A 23,878-nucleotide genomic window follows, 5' to 3' on the forward strand; every position below is an offset into this window, starting at 1 on the left:
TCCACCCAAAGCAGAAACTCTTTCCTAGCAACAACTCCTAAATCTCTATCTCCAACTCACATCTCTTTCCCAAATTCCAGACTCCTTATACCTCTCATCGCCGCTGGAGGTCGAAGTGCTCCCTAGCTTCCCCCACCCCCCTCCACCTGCCACCTTTCCCACTCGAATAGTGGACGCAACATCCCTCAAGTCCTGCAGGCCACCCCCACCCCCTGGCTATTCTCAGCAAGCAGCCAGAGGAATTAACAAAAAACATCCTTAGTCCGATTACACCATTCCTTTTGCTCAAAACCTCCCACTGGCTCCCCATTTCACTCAGAAAAAAACCATAACCTGTATAATGGTTCACAAGGCCCTAGGTGCTCTACTGCTCGACCCCTGCTTCCTATCTTGACCCTCTCTCTGTTACTTTCTCCTTCACTCACTCTGTTCCAGCCTCAATGGCTTTTTTTGTTTTAAAGTGCTATACAAAGGCAATTTTAATTTGCTGAAACAAACAAACAAAAAAACCAAACAGAACGAACTTTTTCTTACTGCTACATCTACCATCTTAAAAGAGCGATACCCAGAATTTAAATAACCTATTTTCAGGTGTTACTTAAACAAAAGCATTTGTGTAAGTATTCTTGTAAGAAAAACCAGTGGCAAACAAAACCAGAGCCCAGAGGCATAATTCTGGCTATGAATTTTAAATTAGGTTTTATTTTTCTGTCCTGAAAATTCTGTGTACTAAAACTTCATAGTATAATAGAAACAGACACATAAATCCATTGAGCCTCTGCATAAACGAACATTTTCAGACTTTACTCCTGATGCATTCTTCAAATTACCCGCAAAAAAACTAACTGCTTATAGAGAATGCTTTAGGCTATGCTGATGATTTAAAAACAAGCACACAACCAACATAAAAACAAAGCATCTTCCTCTTTTTCAGGAGAAACGTCTTATGTGAAGTTATCCTCTCGAAACATGTTTGGTGTCAATTCTGGGTGAACCAGGATGGCCACTTCCGTTCTCTCTCAATGATCCTCTTACCCTGATCTTGCTCGGAGGGTGTCTCCCCCAAGTACAGCACCATGATCTCCATGGTAGGAGCCTTGAAAGGGGCTCCCTCTTGCTTCCCTATCTGTCCTCTGATTTCCGCTGTCTCTTTACACACCTTCTCATAGCAATAGCCACAGAGGACGTGTTTCTGTTTCAGGTGACCGCATTCAGGATAAACGTCTATATTGTTCTTAACTTTAATAAGCTTATGAGGGTTTCTTCTCCTACACCTGTTAACTTCAATGCTGCGTCTGTCTTTGGGAGCTGCCATCCAAAAGATGCTCTCCAAAAAACTGGAAATCTCCTTCCTTCCATTGGTATCATTGGCTGGTTCTGTAAATATAGCTGGACCTTGGACCGCTAATGCTGGTCCCCATTGAGGACTGGGAAAGCCTGGCCGGCTCTGCCGCAGTTTCCGCTGCAGTTGCTCCCAACAGTTCCGGAGGAGTCCCTGGGCTGCGGGGCCACGGCGGAACCATTAGCATAGGCATGGCAGGTGCCATGTTGCTCGCCCTAAAACCTCAATGGCTGTTTTAGAACTAGCCTGACCTGCTCCCACTTAAGGCATTTCTATTGTCTGTTCCCTCCACCTGGAACACTGTTCCCTCAAATATCTATGTGGTTAGCACCTCCCTCCTTCAGGTCTTTGCACAAATGCCACCTTCTCGATGAGCCCTTCTCTGATCACCCCAATTTAAAACGTTATTCCCTGTCCCCTTCCCATTCTCCTCATATGCTTATGACCTGTTAATATACTATATAATTCACCTATTTATTATATCTATTGCGTTGTCTATCTTCCTCCACTAGAATGGAAACCCCGTAAGGGTAGAGATTTTTGTCCGTTTTGTATACAAATGTATCCCCCCAACCCCAGTCTCCTCTTAAAAACGCCCAGGCTCCTCAGCTCGCCCTTTGTCCTGGCTTCATCACAGTCCAGACATGCTCTGGCTGTCAGTGAGTCTCTGGATTCTGGCTTGCAGAGCTGAGCAGAAGCTCTAGTGGGATGTGGGCGCTGTGCCATGCAGGGGACTGTTGCATCGCCATTTCCCCTTCCCACCAGCCCATCAGAAGGTCCAAGGCAGCCTGACTGGGATGGGGTCTGGGGAGAAGGGAAGGGCTCCTCCTGACATGCCTGCTGTGGGGGTCTCCCCGCTCCGCGCAGAGGAGCCTCGGTACTACCCAGTGAGGGGGTTTCCACTCAGGGACAGCCTGGATGGACTTGCCCCAGGAAAGGGCTGAGGCTAAGGTGAGAATTCTGACCAAGACTTTCTTGCCTTGGTCTCTGAAGGCCCTTTCCTGTCTCCCCAAGTTGCCCCCGGTGGTTGTCTGGGTTATTCACATTCCAGAAGCACTGATGTGGCACTAAATATTCCTAGGGCTGCAGCCTTCCCCCCTGGGGCCCAGAGTCATCTCTTTGAGCCTGCTTTCTGGAATGCTTTTGGTATGAAACATCCTGGCAAGTGAGGGGAAGCATCCTGGCAAGTGAGGGGAAGGAAACTCCGTGCAAATGGAATCCCCGAGCCTGGGTCTCTAGGGGCTGGAGTAGTAGACATTCTCTTCCCACCCAGAGTCTCTTTCCCCAGCGGGCTTCTGCCACATCCATCCCCTCTCCTGCCCACCCCTCCCAGCCCCTGGCTTGGAAGAGGTTAAGCAAACAGACCTCAAAGAGGACAAAGATCTCAGGACCAAGTACCTATGTGTCCCCTCCTCTTCCTAGAAATCCGCCCCGCCAGCAGTGTTAGTAGGATGGGCTGCAGGGGCTTGGCGTCCCTTCTCTCCTCCTGTCCTGTCTCCCCACTCTAGCTTCTCCGTGTTCTCACTCACCCTCTATTTCCCAGCTCCCTTTTGGGGCTTTGGAGGTAAGAGGAAGGCATCTGGGGCAGAAGGAATTGCCATACTCCTTGTGCCTGGACAAGAGTGTGGCATGTAATAGTGTCTCAATAAGTATTTGTAGTTCCATTCACTGATATTCTCCCAACTCTCCAAACCCAATCTAGTTTAAATGAGCCCCCCCCCCCGCCGTCGCCCACTCCGCTAAGATTTGGCATCCCTCAGACCTGGATTTGAGTTGAGTTTTCCCACCTGCTAACTAGGCAAGTTACTTTATGTTTTTGTCTCAATTTCTTCCTCTGTGACCTGAGAATGATAAAAATTGTGCCGAACTAACAAGGCTTTCCTGGGCATTACATAACATATCAAGTGTTTGATACATAAGCACTTAAAAAATGGTAGCCCTGTTACCTCCTAAGTTGCAATTCTTCTCTCTCATCATCCCAACTCCCCTTCAACATTCTCTGAACTAAAAATTTTTCTGTTGAATTTTACTTATTTTTATGCATGCTGGCTTGCTGTTCAGTGTGCAACCTCTCTGAGGTTAGGATCTTATGCGTTGCACCAGAAACAGAGCAATTACCTGTATCTTCCACGGAGCTAGCTTAGCACACAATAGGGCTTGATTCCTGAGTCAATGAATAAATGAACACAGTTAACTCCACATCTGAACTCTATGCTTCTTGGGTAAAGACCCTCCCTTATATTTCTCCTGTGTCTACCCACAGTCTAGCCCAGAGCTCCAGCACTCAGTTGGACCTGCCTTGTTTTCAAGTGGTGGAGCCTCGGGGCTGGAAGAGCTTTGAAAAGTCTCCATGAAAAGGCTGGAGGTGGGAACCCCATCACCAGGAGACGTGGAGCCTTTTCAAAATTATCAGACTGAAATACCCCATCTGTAGCCTAAACGGTTTCTTGTTTACTCTCCCATCCCGATCCCGTAGTTGCCTGGCCTCCCCACTTCTTCCCCAGACTCAGCAACTTTGCCAGCTCCCCAGATGCAGGGAGGGGGAGGGCAGTGCAGATGCTCCAAAGCGGCAGGCACCGAAGGCCGGCAGGAGGGCAGGTGTACGGGGAGCAGACTGTTTGGGGGCCTGCGAACACCAGAGCCGGGGGAGGTATGGGGGAGGGAGCCTGCTTGAAGCTGGAGCCAGCCGGCTGCCTGCCTGCACTTTGTCCTTATCCTCCCTTTCATCCTAGCCCTCAGAGCCTGGGAGTTTCTCAATGGAGCGGGAGTCCGGGGAATGCTCTGCAGGGGGTGGAGAGGGACGGCCAACGAGGGGGGCATTCCAAGCATTCTTCACTTCCTCTAAGAGTCAGGCGGTTGGGGGGCGGAGTGGGGAGCAGCTGCCTGCACTGGAGGGAAAGGGATTTCTTTGGAGGGAGAGAATAAAGGCGGTGGAGGTGCCTACAAGCAGCAGGGGACGGAACTAGATGGGGGAGGGATGGGAGAGGAGGGGGAAGGGTGGGGGCAGGGCTGTATAATCTGCCAAACCCAGTTCTTTAGTGCTAAATGCAGGAGGAGCGAATTGGGACCCTTAGCCCAGGGCACCCTCCCCGCTGGGTGTTTACAAGGGCAGAACCGCTGATGGAGGTGTGACAGGGAGTCCTTTGGAGCTAAGAGCTCGGTTTTTGGTGTGTGTTTTGTTTTTATGAAGCAGGTTCTCTTTTTTCCATCTGTGAGAGCCCAAGGGAGTGTGTGTTAAGAGAAAACTCGAAGACCTGTGCCCCCACTTCGCCAAAGAGAACCACAGAAGCTATTTTCCAATCATCGTTCTGGTTTTTAATGGGGTGGCTCTTTCTAGCCACCACAGAAGGGAAGAGGGACCATCAGGTAGATAGAATCAGGGCGTGGAGTGAGGGAGCCAGAGACCCCTTCCAGACAGAGCGATGGGACATGTAGATTTATAAAAGGCCCCCGGCTTCCCCTTGATCAGTAGGGAATCATTGCAAAAGTATCTCCCTGTACACAAAACTTAGATGTCATAGTGCATTTCCCCAGAACATAGTATTCACATTATTGAAAACAGTAAGATTCACTATTTTAAAAATGCAGAGCTGAAAACATAAAAATAAATAAGAACATTCTAGGCCCTGAAAGCCCAGAGAAACAGACACATCCATTCTCAGTAGCAGGAGCAGCTTGGAGGCTAGAGAAGTTCAGAGTCTTTGAGGTCCAAGGTGGGGTCCAGGGGAATCCGGGCCCCTTGAGATGATGTCCAATAGCAGCCCGAGCCTTTTCAAGTCTTTTAGATTCATAGCAGCGACTCCAGGAGGCTTGGGCCAGGTTTGGAGGATGCGAAAGGGGAGAGAACCTTTGAGGAAACAGAGGCTGCGTTCTCTTACTGCTCAGATAAATAAGGAAGGGCACACTCTAGAAGACCACTCCCAGGACACCCCAGGCACATTAGGGGGGTGCCACACTCCAGTTTGAGTGGTTGGTGGAGATGGGAATGCGTATGTGAACTTCAAGAGTTTCCATCCCCACCTTGGCAGGAGGGCACCATGCACAAAACTTACTCTTTATAGGAGCTGGGCGCTGGGAGCGCTCTTTCCAGCTCTCTGCGGCCCTACTATGTGTACAAGAAACAGGCAACCTGGACTCAGCCTTGGGCCTTCCTCTCTACTTCTCTACTCATTTCCCTTCTACTACCTTCTTGGTTCCATGCGGCTGAAGACATTGAACCCTCAGTACACTTCACTTGCCCACTTCCCACATCCAGCCCTCCCCAGGGCTCAATTGCAAACCATCCCAGCCTTCTGGGCTGGGATGCTGGTCCTGGGAGGCAGGGAAGAAGGCAGTTTCCCCTCAGGGTGCAGCCAGCTGCGTCTTAGAGCCAGCTGGGATGGGGCAACGCCCCCCACCTTCAGCTGAGCTTTGAGCAGACCCCCAGTGCCTGTTGGTAGGCCTCTGTCACCTCCTGGCAGTCCATCAGGGAAAAGCAGCTGTCCCCCAGGGGGTCCTGCCGCCAGCACCTCAGGGACCTGCTTCCAGGGCCCTCTGAGGGGGGCTCCTCAAGCCCCACGAGGTTGTCCACAGACACACAGCCCCGCAGTGGGGGCTCAGGGAGCCATTCGGGCAAGTCCAGCTGGTCAAAGGACTCAGAGGACAGGATGCTGTCCTCACTCACTGCCCCCGTGGGGCGGCTGGCCCGGGCTGGAGGGCGAGGTGGGGCCAGTTCATCCAAAGAACCAAAAGCGGTGTGGGCTGTGAGCTCCAGGGCAGCGTGGGAGAACTTGCTGTTGTGTTTGAGGATGCCCTTGCGATGGAGCAGCAGCCCTGAGGTTTGGGGGGGCGTGTGCCCCATGGCATCCCCACTTACAAACACGTCCCCTGCATCCAAGAGCTCCCCAGACTCACTGGGTTCAGGAGAGGAGTAGTAGCCGGATTCCCGCTGGCGAGACTTCTTGAGGATGCCCTTCTTGGGGAGCGGGGGGGCAGCCTGTCCTGGGCTCATAGGGACGGGGCCAAGCTCAGGGCCCTCCCTTGCGCCTTCCGAGGAGGTCGATGCCTTCTTCTTGAGAATGCTTTTCGGCAGCTTGAGGTTGCCCTTGCCAGGGCGAGGGGAGGCGTCAGCAGCTGGGTCCCCCTGGAGAGTCTGGGCCATGTCATTCTCTCTGCGGGACTTCTTGAGCGAATGCTGGCGCTCCAGGCCAGGGGCGAGACTCCCGCCTCCAGGCGCGTGCTGCTTGAAGAAGCTGCAGACCTTGGCCCCGTTCTCCAGGAGGGGGCGGGAGGACCGCCGGAGCCAGTCAGCCACGGAGGCCCGGCCAGAGTCGCCGCCGGTGCGCCTTCCCTCGTGCACAGCTTCCTGCTCCCCGACACGGGTGGCATAGCCCCAGTTTACCCACCAGTGACTGGCCACATCCTCCAGGGTGGCCCGGCGGGTAGGGTTCACCATTAAGAGCCACCGGATCAGACCACAGGCATCTAAAAGAAGAAGGAGAAGGGTTTCAGATCCATAGGCATGAGCATGGGCACCCACAGTCCCCCTCACTGGCTTACCCCCATTTGTGCTAAGACACTGCTCACTCCTGTGTCAGATATGCCACTCCCACCTAGGGCTCCAGACACGCTGCAGCCCGGGCCGGGCCCCCAGTCTCCAGCTTCCCTGGATTGACTGTCAGATTTCCTCTTCCATCCCACCACCCCTCAGGACCACAGCCATGTTTATGTGTTAGTGTGTATCCTCCTTTGCTCCACTGACATGCAACCCTCTGAAGGTAGGGACTGTTCAAGAGTAAACCAAGGTCCTCACACCTTTCTTCTTGCCTTACACATCGTACGTGAAAGGACAAAAAGATTTCTAAGGACAAGGACAAAAGCAGTAGGAAACGAGACAACTGTAGCAAAGAGGATCTCAGCTAGACCTTAGGAAGCACTTTCCGAATATGATAAAGCTTGCCCATAAAGGAAGGAAGGAGCTGTCGCTTCCTTCCTCAGAGGCCACAGACATAGGAGGCACAGAGATGGCAGCAGGAGTTGAGGTGGAAGGCACACTCCATCCACAGTGGGCTGCCCTCTTCACTTTACTGTCACTGTTTAATCGCTGCCTCAGGAATGAGCAAAGGACACCCAGCACCTAGATGAGAACACCTACACCTCTCACTCACCAGAGGGTTTAGGCGGCTGCCGGTAGGCCCCATTGCTGATCTGTTTCACCAGCGTCTTATGGTCCTGCCCATCAAAGGGCATGGAGCCATGCACCAGGATGTACAGGAGAACACCGAGGGACCAGCTGTCCACCTGAGGGAGAGAGAGGATCAGCCAGGACCTCCTCATGCCACAGGCTAGAGGGCTTCCAGCCTCACCTTCATTCAGTACCATGGGGAAAAGGGAGCCCATGTTGGAGAACCCAGAGCCCAGTGTATCTGAGGACCACCTCCTTCTAGTACCCAGGGGCAGAGAGGGTGACGCTGCAGAAGGGACTGAGGTTCATGGAGAGCTGCTGTCATTTGCCTCCCCTTGGGAGAAGCAGCCACAAACATAAGATCAGTGACAAGGTCATCCCTTCTGGGCCAGGAGTGCTGGTTGTGACAGATACCATCCCTCCAGGGAGGCTGGCTGGGGGCTGGGAAAGGAAATGGGAATGTGGAAGGTGAGGGGCACAGAACCAGACTGGGGGGCAGAAGACTCTTGTTCCAGTTTTGCCACTCCCGCTAGAGACCCGGCCACACACTACTTTGGTGGGGAAGTGAGTTTTGTGATCTGAGAAAGGGAATAACTAGAAAAGTAGCGCATCCCTCTCTCAGGATCTAAGCTGAGGCAGGCTGGCGGAGGAGTCCAGACACTTACCTCTGGGCCCGTGTAGGGCTTCCCGTTGACGATTTCGGGCGAGGCATAGAGGGGGCTCCCACAGAATGTCTGCAGGAACTTGCCTTGGTGGTAGAGGTTGGAGAGGCCAAAGTCAGCGATCTGCAGAATTGGGTCAAACACAGGCAGGGGTCACACCAAGGCCTGTGTTGTTCTATAGCTCCTGGTCTGCCCCCCGCCAGACCCCGGGGAAACCCAGGCCCTAGCAGCAGGAAAGGGTGCCCATGACCCCTACCCCATACCGGGCACCACCAACACAGCTCAGGCCCTGGAAGAAAGAGCCCTTTGGAGGTTGTGTCAATGAGGAAAGCGTAGGCAGAGGTGTCGGGGAGCTTCAGGGTCCTCACTGTTCCCCAGGCCCCTTTGCTCACGCTGTACTCTACTCCAGGGATGCTCTCTCTGCCTACACACATCCTCCTGACCCAGCAAGCCCACCTCCTCCAGGAAGCCTTCCATTGCCCTGAGATCTCCTCCTCCCATGAAGCCCTACCATTTGCAGTGGCTCACGGTAGCCCCTGCTTGTCAGTTCCGTCTCCTCATACTGCCACATCAATATGCTTCCCATGCTGACCTCCTGCCCCCACCCCTCCTGCAACTCCTAGCACAGCTGTGACCCATGGGTGGGACTAACGGCCACTTACTGACTAAAGGAAGGGTCTACCAGTTGGAGGGGGACAGACAATGTCTTATGCCAATGCCATGAACCTCAGAAGCAAGCTACCCCATGACTTGGGCTTGGGCTGCCCTTCCCAGCAAAGAATGCATCTCTCTGCTCACACCCGGGCAGGAACGTGGTGGCGGGACTGGGGTCAGCCCAGTATAGCTGAGAAGCAGTACTGAAGGAAGAACAAAGATTACGGTCATGGCTATAGCCTAGTAGAAGGGATCTTCTTACAGGACTTCCTGAGCCCTCTGATATTGAGGGTTTGAGGGGCCCCAAGCCCATCTTCTCATTCCTCAGAAAGGCCCTTCCGCCAGCTATCCTCAGACAAAGGCTGAGGCCAATGCCCTTTTGCTCCCAACCTCTTCATCCCCAGCAGACGGTCACGTGTGCCCAGGGTGGGGAGAAGTTGTTTATGAACTCTGGCTCCTTCATTTATGGGTTTTATCGGCCTCCTATCAGGCAGTTACCAGTTGAAGCCTATAATGAGGCAGATGATTGGTGCAGATGGGAAAGTTCGTGCCTGCCTGGGTTGTGTGGATTTATTGCCTCTGGCTTCCCCCTTCCTGGTCAGCATCAAAGAGAGCCCCACCTACTCCGGCAACTGGTAAGGAAAATGAACTCAGTGCCAGGGCGCCTCAGGGCACCTCAGGGCACAGGTCAGGGGCCACTGGGGAAAGGACTATGATCTGGGTTCGGGAAGATTCTGAGGAGGGTCCGACTGCAGAGTCAGAGCCCTTCCAGGTATCTGCAGGGGCCAGCCCTTGCCATCTCCCCTTCCAGCCCCAAGACCCGAGTTTATCACATCGACCTGAACTTCCCAGGCCTAAATTTAACTACTTAGACACGGGAATTCAGCAGCTGCAGAAAGCAGGAAGCTGGCTCTGGAGTGCTTGCTGTGGTGAAAGGTGCTAAAGGGCTACCTAATTGCGGCAGATTAAAGTGCGCATGCGTGCGTGCATGTGCATGCGTGCAGGTGGGGAGAACTCAGGCCATGGCCTCTCCGTGCCAGTCCCAAGGCTGTGAGCAGAAGCCAACCTTAGATCTAGACTCCTTCAGCCTTGTGACGTCAAGAGCACTGGTCAGGGAGTCAGAAGACTCTGGTTCTAGCTGAGGCTCAGCCACTTGCTAGCTGTGGGACCTTATGCAAATCACTGCTTATCATAAGGCCTCAGCTTTCAATCCATAGAATGAGGTACTGAAGCGGATGATGGCTACGGTCCTTATCGGTACCCATATAAGAGTCTGAGCTTTGCTCAGCTCCTTCTGGAAGCCCCTAGGGGCTTAGAGATGCTTGGCAAGGGACAGTGCAGACAGGCTGGGGAGGGGTAGGGAAGCAGCTTTAGACAAGAAGTGAGGCTCACCTTGATATTTCCATTGGCATCTAAGAGGATGTTCTCCAGCTTGAGATCCCGGTGGACAACCCTGTTCTGAAAGAGGGAGGGAGGAGGGTCAGGGGAAGGCCACCAGGGAGGGAAGGACATGAGGACCTGGTCTGGACAGTGAGGGAAACACAAAGGGGGCCACGTGGGGGTGAGCACAGGTAGGCTGGGAGGCCCATCTTTACTGGTACGTACTACAACAAATCATGGTCCTTCCAACCCCAGCCAAGAGACTTGAAGCCAGAGACACCAACATTCCCCAGGCTGAGTCCAGACCTGAGTCTTGCCTCTTTCGATCTCCCTGTGTGATCCTGGACCAGTCATGGAATCTCTCTGATGAAACCAGCCCCCGAGCCCCAGGGACCACCCCCTCAGCACAGGGCTGAGGCAGGTGCCGCTCACCTGGTGGCAGTAGTGCACGGCGGAGACAATCTGCCGGAAGAAATGCCGGGCTTCGCGCTCGCTGAGCCGCTGCCGTTCACTGACGTAGTCATATAGGTCGCCCCGGCTGGCATACTCCATGACGATCACGATCTTGCTGCTGTTCTCAAACACTGGGGCAGAGCAAGGCAGGAATGTCAGGCCCCTCCAGAGTGCACTGCTCCCCACTAGGGAACACGGATCACTCCCAGGCCCCCGAACCAGACAGGACTTCCCACCAGAGACATCTGCTAATGAGGCAGGACAGTGCCCTTTGATGCTCCCAACACCTTCCAGTAGCAACGAATTAAGGCCAAGGGAACTGGCTCACCCTCCCTTTCCTTGGACGTTCAGGCTTTGGAGGATTCTTAACACTACCCTGCAAATTCTGAGACATCACTGGATGAGAATGAAAAACCAGGCTCTCTGGTTCAGTACTTTTTTGCCTCGTGACCTTGGGCAAATCTCTTCTAGATACATCAGTAAGAATGTAGGTTTGGGATTTGAATCCTGCCCCCATCATTTACTAGCTGGGTGACCACGGCAAGTTATTCAATCAGTGTGCCTCAGTTTCCTCATTTGAAGAGGGATAATGATAGCAACGTCACAGAGCTGGGGCGAGGAATAGATAAAAGTTAGTCACAGCTCTCAGGCTGGCGGAGCAAGCTGGTGTGGGCTCTGACATACAAGCAAGCACTCAACAGACTGTACCTACTGTTATATTTATTATCAGCATCCTCACGCATAAACCTGAAAAATAATGCCCATAATAATGCCTGACTTGAGGATCAGAAGAGGAATAAAAGTATGAAAGTGCTTTGTAAACTGTAAAGTACCGTGGAGAGCTGAGATATTGATCACCCTTAACATCTTTGACTTCCCGTCCAGAACATCCAGGCTGGGGCTTTGTACATAGAAACGATCAATAAATATTTGGTAATTAATTGACTGGCTGGGCTCCTGGCAGCCAGCCTACTCCAGCTGGCTCATCTCCATGTGAGGAAGGGGCCCTATTGCCACCTCAGGCCTTGTCTTGCCTCCTGGAAAAGTAGGGAATGGCTGGTTCACCAAACTGGCCCTTCAGCAGGGTGTGTGTCAAAACACACCCTGTGTTTTGTGATATTGCATCTTTGTGTCAAACGAGTCCTATGAGTTTGGCTTGCTCAGCCAGCCCCAGAGAGATTACTGTCTAGCCTGTGAGAAGGAGCTAAGAGAGGAGGCTTCTCCCAAGAAGAGTCCCAGCTCCCAGGCAGTTGGATACATGGTCAGGAGGACTGTGCTTTTTCCTAGGGGAGCACAGTGGCCCAGAATGCTGGGGGGTACCTAGCTGAGGCTCCACCCCTGTGGTTCTCCACATCTCTGCAGGATGTGTGCAAACTTTGTGCCGTAAAATTGGGGGTCAGGAGCCAGCCAGGGCACATTCTGGAGAGCACCTATGTTAGAAGTCAGTTCCCAGGACTGCAGCCTTCCCCCCAGTCCATATCTCTTAAAGTCTGTGGATGGGGATGGATCTGGGGGAGGTCTACCAGATACACAGTAACTATGACACCCCAACATTTGCTGAATCTGAAGGTGCAGTAAGTAGCAGCTACATCCTAAGCTTCAGAGCTCAGTTCCCAGACCTAGCTGTAGATAATGGGTGTGGGGAAGAATTCTCACACACACACACACACACAGCCCAATCACCAAGCTTAGCCTGGCTTAACCAACTCCTCCCTGGGGGAAATAAACAGAGAAACAATTAGCCTTCCAGCCACCTGCTAGGGCTCATGGGAAAGGCTCAGGCCACAGGGCCATGTCAGTGGCTCTGCCCTAAGTCTTCCTCTAAACAGAACTTAAGAGAGGAGACCTCTCTTTCTTCCTATCAGGAATATTCAGACTGAGGGCAAAGCCACAGCCTCCCTTTCCTCCTTCCTGCTGTTCCTGCCGTTCCTCACTTCCTGTCTAACTGATATTAGGTAAAGGCTGGAAGCAGACAGGTGTGTGTGGGAGGCTGCTCCCCCTCTTTCCCTCATCACCCTCTCTTGCTCACTTTGTTGTCTGGGTCACAGGGAACAGGGCAGCTGGAGTGGAAAGCCAGCACCGATGTCAGAGCAAGAGGAGGCTTCAAGAGACGAGGAGAAGTAGAAGCCAGCCCCATGGCGGGAATGATTCAGAGGACAGGAGGTCTGGCTCCTGTATATGAAGAAAAACAGCACCCACACACCTGAGACGCGTGCAGGTCCCCGTATGTTTCAGCCTCCCCCAGATTGCTAAGGATCTCATTCGTCTGGGGAAACAGTGTTCCAGTACGGAAAACCTAAGAACAAAAATGCCTACAATCTGTGGAGTTCCTCCCATGAGAGGAGCACTTGGTGACATTTAATTTGAATTTTTTTTTCCAGCAGTGCCACAGGGCATGCGGGATCTTAGTTCCCTGACCAGGGATCAAACCCGTGCCCTCTGAGGTGGAAGCACAGAGTCCTAACCACTGGACCACCAGGGAATTCCCTGGTGACATTTAATTTGATCTTTGCAACAACCCTGTGATGTAGGTGGGATTATCCCATTTTACAAATGAGGAACTGAGGCCCAGAGACAAAATTAAATTAGTTGCCCAAAGTCATATAGCTGGGTTTCAAATCCAGCCTGTGTCTTTTTTACCTCTGTGTCATCTGTTCCAACTGGACACACACACACGTACACACACACACACACACACACACACACACAGCTTCAAATGCTCCACCTCTGTACCTTCGTGGATGGCAATGACGTGGGGGTGGTTGAGTGATGACATGATCTCAATCTCTCGCCGAATGTGCATCAGATCTTGCTCGTCTTTGATTTTGTCTTTCTGGATCAACTTGATGGCCACCTGGGAGCAGAGAATGCAGGAGAGTGAGGAGAAAGGTCTGGCAGGTAAAGGCGTCCCTGAGGACACTCTGGGAGCCCTGACCCTGGTGATCTGCCTACAGCCGCTGCAAAGGCCACAGCGCGCACCCAGAGAAGCCTCTCCACCCTTCACTGGGGCGGGCGGCAGAGAGGCTGGAGGGAACATTTTATGTTACATATGCTTTATCACACACACAAAAATCACCCAAAAAAGTTATGGAAAAAATGCTAGTCTCTTCGGTCTAGGTAAGTAATGTCTCTCCCCCAGCAACAAACAAACAACTAGACAGTTAAACAGAGTCCTCTGGGCTTTGCTATCTTGTCCGTAAAGGTGAAAATGCCATTTAAGGATTAAACTCTCTGGCTGGTACATGTGGTGGCTTCAGGAAGGGTGGAGGGAGGCAAGAGGAAGTGGAGAATGAACCGCCAAGAAGCAGCTTAAGCAAAGCTCTTAGAGACTGAGGCATCTCGCCCCCTTCTCTGTTCCACAGCACTGAGCAGCGATGGTGACAGAGTACCAACAGCGCATGCAGTGTGTGGGGAAAACACCGCGTGGTGAGTCAGGGGACCTGGGCCCTCCAGGCTCTGTTGCTGTGCTCATGGGCAAGGCCCATGCCCTCTCCCAGCCTCGTTTTCTGTGAAATAAACAGGCTGGACTAAGATGTCTGGGGTGCTTTCCTTCTTTGACTTTGTGAAGTGACCCTATAGATGCCCCGGGGCCCTCGGAGGCTACAACTCTGGCATCAGGCGCTGGGCGGGTATGGGGTGGGGTGTCACAGGGCTGGTCAGTTCCTGACAAGTCCTGTCCAAGGACACAAATGGTAAATATAAGACTTCCCCTTCACAGGAGCGGGGCAAGTTAGGAGAAATCCCGAGGCACAGGCTGAGGAAAACAGCTCCTCGTTCATTTCCCAGGAGGGTTCGCCTCCCCTCAAGGTTCAAAAGGAGGTGGAAAAAAGGGAACCCAGAGCCCAAGGGGCGGGGCCTCTAATCCCCCTTTCACAGGGCTCTGGAGGCAGACAAAGGCTTCCGGCTCCGCTGCGGACCGCGGGCCTCGGGCCTGTGTCCCCCTCAGACAAGAATGCGGAACAGCCGTAATCCTGTAAGAGGAGCAGCTCACAATGCCCTGGGCCTGGTCACCCCGGCAACAGGCCAGGGATGGCGTGCCCTCCGCCCCGCTCCTCCCCTGGAGCTGCATCCATGAAAGAGGGGAGGCCCGGCTCTCTCGCCCTCCCAGAGCAGGGCAGGGAGGACAATGGCAGCAGGAGGGACGGTCACCATGGAGTCTCCTGCCCAAGCCCCTGGAGGGGCCCACGCTGCAGCTGCAGGGGCCGGGCTGCACCTCAGGCGCTCTCTTCACGCCCCCCACCCCTTCTGCTCCAAACCACCGCAATGAGCTAAGCAGAAAAATCCCCGGCTTAGAATTGCCCAGGGGGTGGGGATGGGGGGAAGGGGCTTAAATCCTCCTCCAACCGGCCTGGAGCTTGGTTCCTGAACACCTCTCCAGACCCTTTTTCTCTCCCTGAAGGGGAGATTTTATGGACTAGTTCTTTTCTCTCTGAATTCTTTGTTTTAAAAATCAGACAATACAGTGAAGCTTCAAGACAACTCTTGTTGCTCCTAATTCCAACCCACTAGAGCCATTAACGCCTCTCTTACATAGAAACTCCAGAGCTGCAACTGTCTTGATATATCAGATAATGTTCTAATAATTTTTCAGTTATGAATTATCACTGCAGAAAAGAATTATGGTCTTATAACTGCAAAAAATGAACTCTAGGTACAAATGAAAGAGTTGTCACTTGTACATGAGGACACACCAATCCAGTGGCAACTAAACATGTTTGCCGAGACTTTAAAGGTTATGATGATTATAAATATGAACATAAATGCCTGCACTGAAACGTAATTGCATTACTTGGTGGTGGGGCTCAGGGCAGGCTACCCCAGACTGTCACTTTGGCATGTGGATGATTTTGAGCTGAAGACAATGAAGCTGACTCAAGAAGAGCTTTTTATCCCTCCCTTAACTGCATTAAAGAATTTAGATAGGAGGCTTGTACCAGAGAGAGCGCTATTAGCAGAGATAACTTTTTTCATCAGGAAGACTTATCTGCATGGCCCAGCAAACATTTATCTACCAAGCATTCGCTCTTCCCATCTTTCTGTGAATTGCCGTCCTCCCCTTTCCAATGCCAGACCCCTGCCCCCTTCTCCTTAGCTCAGGATGGCAGGTAAGCCTTAATTGCCTGACTGTTGGGAAGCCACATAATTGGGGGGGGGGGTTCCTGTACATGTGAAATTAAATTTGTTTTTCTCCTGTTAAAAAGAAAAAAATCAGACAATAGATAAAATGCCATGAGCTCTTCAGATAAAGGCCTATAAAACTGAATTAATAGATAACAAAAAAAAAATCACATGTAAATCACATACCTAGATAATGAAACAAATATCTGAGAGCTTAAGAAACACACATATGCAAAAACTAGGCATATCTTGGATGTACAGTTGTACACACACAAACATATACAATGAGATAAATCATCGTGGGCTAGGAGGCAGAGCTCTAAAGAAGACAAGGCCTAAAAGAAATGAGGTTTCAAAAAAATAAAGGGCTCTGAGGGGTGCTAGAAGGAGTCCCTGCATGGGTAGAGGGTGTACAAGTTGAATCCTGAGATCTATTTCTTTCAACTCTGGAAGTCTACTGTTTAAAATCAGAATTGTTGATCCTTAGTGGACACTTCCGTCCTCCTGCAAGCTCATGCTCTGGCCTCAGGGGGTGAGGTCAAGGACCCCCCCCACCCCCCCACCCCGCATTGTCTATATTAGGTCTTAGGAGACCACAGCTTGGCTGGTACTTCCCAGGAAAGAAACAACTTAGGTCCTCATGCCTCCACCAGTCCCCAAGCAGGTGACAGACAAGAAGAGCCATGTATCACTGCCCTGGTGGGGCTGGGCCACTGTTCCCCCATCTATCCTAGTCCCACTGGACAGACCTCAACTGTTTACTGGTGAACACAAATCACAAATAAATATTTATTGGTTAAGTCATTGGGCTGATCCCTGACTGATGGCACCAGTGCCCAGATAAGACCTTCTGCCCTTTTTCCAAGGCATGGGTGGAGAGTCAGCCATGTTTGTGAGAACTCATTTTGAGGGACCTTTGTTCTCATCTGCAATATAGTTGAGCAACCATTCAAATATAGTGACTAGAGGAAAGGAAGAGAAAAACAGTCGCTGAATGGATCACCCAGAGGTAGGAAGGCCACCTCCCTGGGGACAATCCTGGGTCATCCCGTATAATTATTAACAGTGCCCCTTTTACTCCGCAAAGTATTCGAGTTGAGATGTTATATTATACGGCCACCCTACTCAGAGGGGGCAGGAAACAGAGGCACAACAATGACAATATAAATGTGAACACCAGATCGGTGGAGGGGTGTCAAGAGCCCAGGTATCTAGTCTTTATTTGCCCCTTTGGAGCTACATAACTCGAGACAAGTCACTTAAATGATCCTGTTAACTGGCCTGGCTAGTTTTAATGTCCTCATCTGAAAAATAAAAGGACATTTATCCTCCAAACATTTGCTGAATGCCTACTACGTGCCTGGCGCTATGGTAGGTGCCTGGCGCTATGGTAGGTGTTGGGGATTCAGACAAAAATTGGATAGCCCCTGCGCCAAGGCCCTTGGTCCAGTCTAGTGTGATGAACATGACGGTTGAGAACCCTGGCTGCCCAGGGGCTCCGGGAGCACTGGAGAGCTTCCTTCGCCTGGAGGAGCAGGGCAAATCACCCCTGGGGGAAAACTCTGTTTTAGATCTTGAAGGAAGTGTGGGGTTTGCCAAGCCGAGGTGGGCAGGCCTTTGAGGGGGGCAGTGCAACAAGGGCATTCCAGGCAGAGAGAAAGGTTTGAGCACAGGCCAGAAAGAAAGGAAAGGAACTATACACGAATTTGCACATTAGGATCTCTAAGCTCCCTTCCAAACTCTAGCATTCTCCGCTGAGCTTCTTCAGAAATGGGTCACGTGCTACTACGCCAGGAAGGTGCTAACCAAGGATTGTTATAATAGGTTTATTCAGAGGCCCCATGCTATATCTATGTTTACCTGCCTGAGCAAAATTCCTACTGATACCAGCCCAGTGATTTTCTTGCCGCTGTGGCCCTGCATGCTGGAAAGGCAGCAGAGCTAACTCCTTATCCCATTTTGTAAATGGCAAACACAAAAGTCCAGAAAGGTGACTCTTCCGAGGTTCCTCAACATATCAAGGCTGTCAGGACCCAAGATGGAGGGGTGTTGCCTGGAGAAACCACCACTTCAGAAGACAAAAGTTCCTTGCAGATGCTCTGCCCTGCCTCCAGCTCCCTGCCTCCTACCCCTGGAGAAGGGAATGCCCCACACCCTGCCATGGGCCAGGCTGTGCAGTACCACCAGCCACCCTCATCCCACTTACAGATATACAAAGACGTTGGAGAGATGGGCGCTGGGGCTCAACTGGTTAAACACTGCCTTCTCTCCTCCCAGTCCCCACAGGAACTCAGATCAAGAATAATCTGGGGCTTCCCTGGTGGCGCAGTGGTTGAGAGTCCGCCTGCTGATGCAGGGGACACGGGTTCGTGCCCCGGTCCAGGAAGATCCCACATGCCGCGGAGCAGCTGGGCCCGTGAGCCATGGCCGCTGAGGCTGCGTGTCCGGAGCCTTGCTCCGCAATGGGAGAGGCCACAACAGTGAGAGGCCCGTGTACAGCAAAAAAAAAAAAAAAAAAAAAAAAGAATAATCTGGATTCAGGAGAGGATGGCAGAAAGGTCTTAGAAAAAGAAGATCTAGAGGTACTGGTTTCAGGTGCCGGGAGAGAGGGTACAAGCTGGGCATCTCTGGTCATAGCTATCACCCAGAGTTGGAGCCAAGATCCTTGACTCCTTTTTGGCCTTTCACGGAGCAGCTGCCTCTGGGAGGTGGGGCAAGGAGCTGGAGGATGACCCATTTAGATAATGCAGGAGAGGTTGGGCTGGGCTGGCCAGGGCTGGCAGAGTGGGGATGGCTCACCATCCCACCCAGCCTGCCAGAGAACCAGGCTGGGAGCAGGCATGGGCTCTGAGGGGAGGCTGAGCTGCTTCCCCTAAACCCCATGCTGTGCCCACCCTTTCTTTGCCCACTCTGCCAGGCTGCCAGGCAAGGTGCTTCCCTGGCCCAGCCCTCTTGTGTGGTTTGGCCAGAGTCCAAGGACAAGAGTCACCTGCAGCTGGAGTCTCCCTCCCTGCTGCTGAGCAGGCAGATGCAGGAGGAGCTGGGAGGGCAGCACCACACAGAAGAGGCCTCTGGCAGCTGGCCAGGCGGGAGCCCTTCTCTGGATCAGGGGCTAAAGGAGAGGCTGGGACTTTGAACGACGTAGAGACCAAAGGGCTTAGGGAAGCTGAGCACGAGCCATTCTCTTGCTCAGGGCAGGACAGACCCAGGGTGGGGTGGACTCTCCCTCCCCCAAGAGAGGGAGGGTAGGACCTCAACAAAGCCAGCCTTGCTGGGATAGTAACATTGTGTGTGTCAGCTACTGTGCTGAGCACTTCACATATATTATCTTATTTAATCCTATGAGGACCCCACGAGGTAGGAATTATTATAATCCCCACTTTATAGATGAGGAAACTGAGATACACAGAGGTCACACAGCCGGTAAGCAGTAGAGCCAGGATTCTGAATGCTTGCACTCTGATGCTGAGCTGAGCAGTCTTCCTGACAAAGTAAAATGTAGTGGAGCTCACCTACTCGGGATCTCTCGACACTGTCAGTATGTATGGGGGTGGGGGTTGTTCCCAGTGACTCCTCCCACCCTCAGCGCGCCTGGAGCTCTGGGAAAGGCAGTCGGAGCTAGCTGTTGGAATGACAAAGCACACTGAGGCAAGCCTGGGCTCAGCCCAAAGCCAACTCCCAGTGCAAGACTCAGTATTGGTCATCTAGCACCTGGGGTGGTCAAGTCAGGAGCCTATGTTGCAGGCATGCCACTAACCAGCCACAGGACATGTCCCCTTCCCTCTCTGGGCCTCAGTGTCCCCATCTGTCAGTGAAGGAATCAGACCATCTCAGTCATTTTCAAACATTTTGAAATCCCATGCAACAATCCAATATATGAGACAGAAGCACCCCTGCCCCAGATCACTGTCCCCTTGGACTCCCCTGTGCTCCTCATGGAGTAAAAATTCCATGCAGATCAACCTAAAGGCTTTGGGGGACGCCACCGTTCCAGGGACCCTAGCAGGTGTTTTTGTTTTTAGGGGAGGGGTGGTCAGGAGAGCTGTGAGAGTCAAAGGAGGAAATGCCATGTGGCTACCAGGAGTGTAGTCAGAGCTAGGAGATCCAGAGCAAATATTGGTTTTTCCTTTAATGCCCTCCTGGAGGAGCCATTAGTCCTGCTCACCTGCCCCTCCCTCTGGACAATTCCATCTGGCCCCTGAGAATCCTATCCAGGCAGGGTGGGAATGCGAAATGTGGAGAGAAATTGAGATGGAAGTCACCCAGCGGGCTTTCCTCTGAACCCTCAGTTCACTTTGAGGGGAGGTTGTGGGCTGCTCCCACACCCCTCTCCCCCACTGAAGATCCTGAGGCACCAGGTTGGTCTCTCTTCAGGGAGAAGAGTGAAGAGACAGGAATGGGGGTGCGGTGGGGGGAGGATTCCTCTCCAGAATTTTGAGAAACAATTAGCAGCGCGTAGAGCTGCTCTCCAAGGAGGAGGGAGACCCTGAGCAAGAAGTACAGGGTGGTCTATGGATCAGGGAGCTTTAGGGCAGGTCCCACTCCTCCTGATGTGGGCTCCCTGTATACAAGAGACATGAAGCCAGGGAGCACCTTCTGAATTCTCTCTGTTCTGATGTAATAAGAGCTGGAATCCCTGCCTACAGCCACTGAGGTTTGAAAACTGAAAGCTGGTTTATCTCATTCCAGAATCAATGATCTCTCCTTTTCTCTCTTTCACACACACACAGAGACACACATGCGGTGACCCAGGTCAAGAGCTTAATGGGATTTCTGAACTTCAATCTCAGTTTCCAGGCCACCCCAGTGCCCCCAATCCAGTCTGCCCCCCAAAAGAGGCACGAGCCACAAGCAGCTATTTTCCAGCTGAGCCCCTGACAAAGCCTGGGCCCAGCTGTCTCCAGCCTGGAGCCTCACCCGGCCCTCACACTTTATAGAAAGAGAAAGAAAAGGAAAGCCAGGAAGTACATGATTGCCCAATAGCTGTAACCTGGCAGCAGGCAACTGGGGACCGTGCCAGGTGTTAGCAGGAAAAACATACTCGGTCCTATTGATGAGGCCATAATCCATTCCCTTTCCCCAGCATCCACTCTCCTTCACCAATGAAATGACTTCTTGAATTTGAAACCATCTACTGGCTGCAAAAGCAAACAGTCTGGGGAGGTAACTCCTGCCACAGCTGATAGGGCAGACCATGGCCACCCATGCAGGCACACACACATACATGCACATCTCATAACCAGCACCCAACTGGATTTGGCAAAACAATCCCTAAACCACCTGCCCTAAAAGGCCTGTCAAAATACAGAGTACTTAGGGCCTTCCCTGGCGGTCCAGTGATTAAGGTTCTGCGATTCCACTGCAGGGGGCACAGGTTTGATCTGCGTCCTGATCCCACATGCCAAGCCTGCAGGGCGCAGCCGTCCCCCCAAATACAGGTTATTTGGCCCCATCCTACACCTTCAGAATAAAATCCTCTGGGTGTGGAACTAGAGAAGAAGTATTTTAAACAAGCACCCAGGTGATTCCTATGCACATTAAACTCAAGTTTGGGGACCATTGTTAACTTTTGGCAAAACTGCTATCCCTTCGGGGCCAGCCTTTTCAAATATAAATACCAGTTCTCATGGCGGGTTCTATTGTCAGCAACAATTTAAATTCATATTTGTATCTCATTCAATCCTCATAGCAGCTGTGAGGGAGGCTCTGTTTTCTTCATTTTTGCAGAAGGGGAAACAGAGTACAGAGATAAAGTAAATTACACAAGGTCCCACAGATTACTACTACTATACACACACACACATCCCAAATTAACAGGACACATACCTGAAAAGGCCCCAAACCCAAAGGTATCTTGGGGCACAGTGGATCTTTCACGAGAGCCTAGTTTCACATTTACCAGAATTAAAAACCCATCACAATGAAACTCTGACTCAATCTTAGACCTGGAAAGGACCTAAATGTCAAACCCACCCGCGCCCCCCGGGAGGGGGTGATATCTCCACAGTATGTTGGGCTGCCAGACTATTAGAACTGAATTGAGGAACTGGACACTTCATTCACTTTTTCACTCAACTACACACATTTACTAACCCCTTGCTAAGATCAGGTGCCTTCTACTTCCTCTCCCCATCCCACTCTATTGGATAGTCTGTTACAAGCAAAATTCCACTTAAGTCTCATCGTCTTTAGGAAGCCTTCTCATCTCTGGACACCTTTCGTCCTCTATGCACCCCGCCTCACTTATTTGGCAATCATCACTTGCTGACCGGAGTTGGTGGGGTTCTCAGGTCCACGACCATTGTCCCTACAGCCATGGCCAATTTCTACAGTGAACACTACCAGCACCCCATACACATACGCAACCTCAGCGCGGTAAAGACTGAATGCGGGCAAGTCCACCAAGCAAGGCACTAGCTCCCGGCCCACCCTCCATCACCCGCCGCCTGCGGCTAACTCCCGAGCCTGGCCGGCTGGCGCCGCGAGAGGGAGCCGCACTCACCAGGCGCCCAGAGCTCTCCCGCGCCTTCTTCACCTTCCCGTAGGTCCCCTTGCCCAGGGTCTCCAGGAACTCGTAGCGGTGTCGCAGGTTGTGCTTGTGGTGGTGCCGCTTCACTGCCTGCTTCTTCATTAGGGGCTTGGGCGACTTGAGGAGCCCGTCGGCCAAAGGCCGAACGAGCTCCGCGGCCAGGGCAGCGGTGGCCGAGGGAGCCGGGCCGAGGCGCCGGGGGAAAGCCAAGGACTCCATGGCGAGCAGGTGAGCGAGGGCAGAGGAGGAATCGGCTGGGCAGAGAGACCTAGAGCCCAGGTCGCCTGCCCACTCGCGGCGCGAGAATCCACAGCCGTACCAAGGCGCGCGACCAGGCGCCGAATTCCAAGTTGTTATAAACGCCCTGAGCTAGAGGCTCTGGCCACACCCCCCGGCACCCATTGGCCTGATCGCCGGCTGCGCGTGACCAGGACCGCCAGCATTGGCTTGCCGGGTCCCTGGCTCCGCCTCCTCCCAGAGAGGCTGGGAAAGGTGTCAATGGAGCCCCGCCCACCTGGGCCCCCGAGGGTCAGGCAAGGGGAATACCTTACGCCGGGGTCGGCTACGCGGGGCGGGGCGGAGATGTTGTGGGGGTGTTGAGGGGTGTTGGGTGAGTGGCGGCGGGGGTTGATACCACTGGGGTCCAGAAATTTTCAGGGGCTCTGGAACAGCGCTTACCCCTGAGAGGCTCTTGGTCCTGGTTAGAGGCACCTGTTGTCTTTCCATTGTGCTGTTCTCATTTAGCAAGGGGCAATCTGACAGTACTAGAGGTCCCCAAAGTATTTCCCCATCCTGAGTAATTTGCTTCTCTCAAATCAAAATCTGTAAAGGCACTTGACCACTTCTTTAAGACCGTAAGGAGGAAGGAGGGATGGAATGGGATGGAGGCAGACTCTCAAGTTGGAGGGCTAGGGGAGAGCTGTTTCAGGGTTCTGAATTCAACTGTCTTCAGTTGGATCAACCTTAATTGTATCCCAGAAATGCAGTTCTGGAAAGTTCTTACTTCTTCAGCAAATAAGGCTTCTAAATTTGAGTGGGTCCCTCAAGAGGTGGTGGAATTTACAAAGCATTGGGAGGAGGTGGAGAGAAACAAAGGGAAACATTCATTCATTAAAAAATGTGTTACACTCCTGCTATATAACTTGTGTCCCTAAACCTGTAAATAGCTGCCCACTCAAGTTTTCCTTTCTGTGATTTTGGAGCCAGGTAAGTCATGACATATGGCTTCATTTTTAAGGCCTGGAGCAGAACCCCCAGGTCCAGAATCCCCATACTGAGTGTCATTTAGAGTGAAATGAGAATATCCACAGGCTCTCCTGCTTCATCTAGATGTGGAGTGTAATGGGGAGAAAGGAACATTTCCCCTTGAGTCTTCATGGTAGCTCAATCCTGTGCCCAAGGCCACACAACTGGTGAGAAACTGGCAGAGCTGGGATTCAGAGGCCTCAGGAAGATGGTGCCGCCAGCTGTGTATTCAGGACATGCTGAAGATCAAGAAGGACGTGATCCCCAGTGACTGAAATTTATATTTAGTGTCTGCCCACTTTCCCACTTCCACTGATCCTTTCTATTGTGAG

At 52.2% G+C, this 23,878-nt stretch overlaps 1 protein-coding gene and 1 pseudogene across 1 annotated transcript; both read right to left on the reverse strand.

Moving 5' to 3' along the window:
• Positions 1–979: 979 nt before the first annotated feature.
• LOC132593524 (large ribosomal subunit protein bL32m pseudogene) lies at positions 980–1,547 on the reverse strand (annotated as a pseudogene).
• Positions 1,548–4,656: 3,109 nt separating this feature from the next.
• Positions 4,657–22,644, reverse strand: NUAK2 (NUAK family kinase 2). The gene is made up of 7 exons (XM_030872781.3): positions 22,275–22,644; positions 13,388–13,508; positions 10,634–10,785; positions 10,214–10,279; positions 8,171–8,290; positions 7,489–7,621; positions 4,657–6,805 (listed from the first exon to the last, which is right to left on the reverse strand). Exons 1-7 carry the CDS (start codon positions 22,518–22,520, stop codon positions 5,742–5,744), a joined length of 1,902 nt encoding a protein of 633 aa, XP_030728641.1. The 5' UTR covers positions 22,521–22,644; the 3' UTR covers positions 4,657–5,741.
• Positions 22,645–23,878: the final 1,234 nt, after the last annotated feature.

Source organism: Globicephala melas, chromosome 1, assembly GCF_963455315.2.
Source record: "Globicephala melas chromosome 1, mGloMel1.2, whole genome shotgun sequence".
NCBI lineage: Eukaryota > Metazoa > Chordata > Mammalia > Artiodactyla > Delphinidae > Globicephala > Globicephala melas.

Bases quoted from the DNA above. Each gene is read 5' to 3' on its own strand.
- NUAK2 (XM_030872781.3), bottom strand. From the start codon at position 22,520: ATGGAGTCCTTGGCTTTCCCCCGGCGCCTCGGCCCGGCTCCCTCGGCC. The intron at 13,509-22,274 runs GTGAGTGCGGCT...CTCTGCTCCCAG, and splicing joins GGGAGAGCTCTGGGCGCCTG to GTGGCCATCAAGTTGATCCA. The intron at 7,622-8,170 runs GTAAGTGTCTGG...TCTCTCCCTCAG, and splicing joins AGCCCTACACGGGCCCAGAG to GTGGACAGCTGGTCCCTCGG.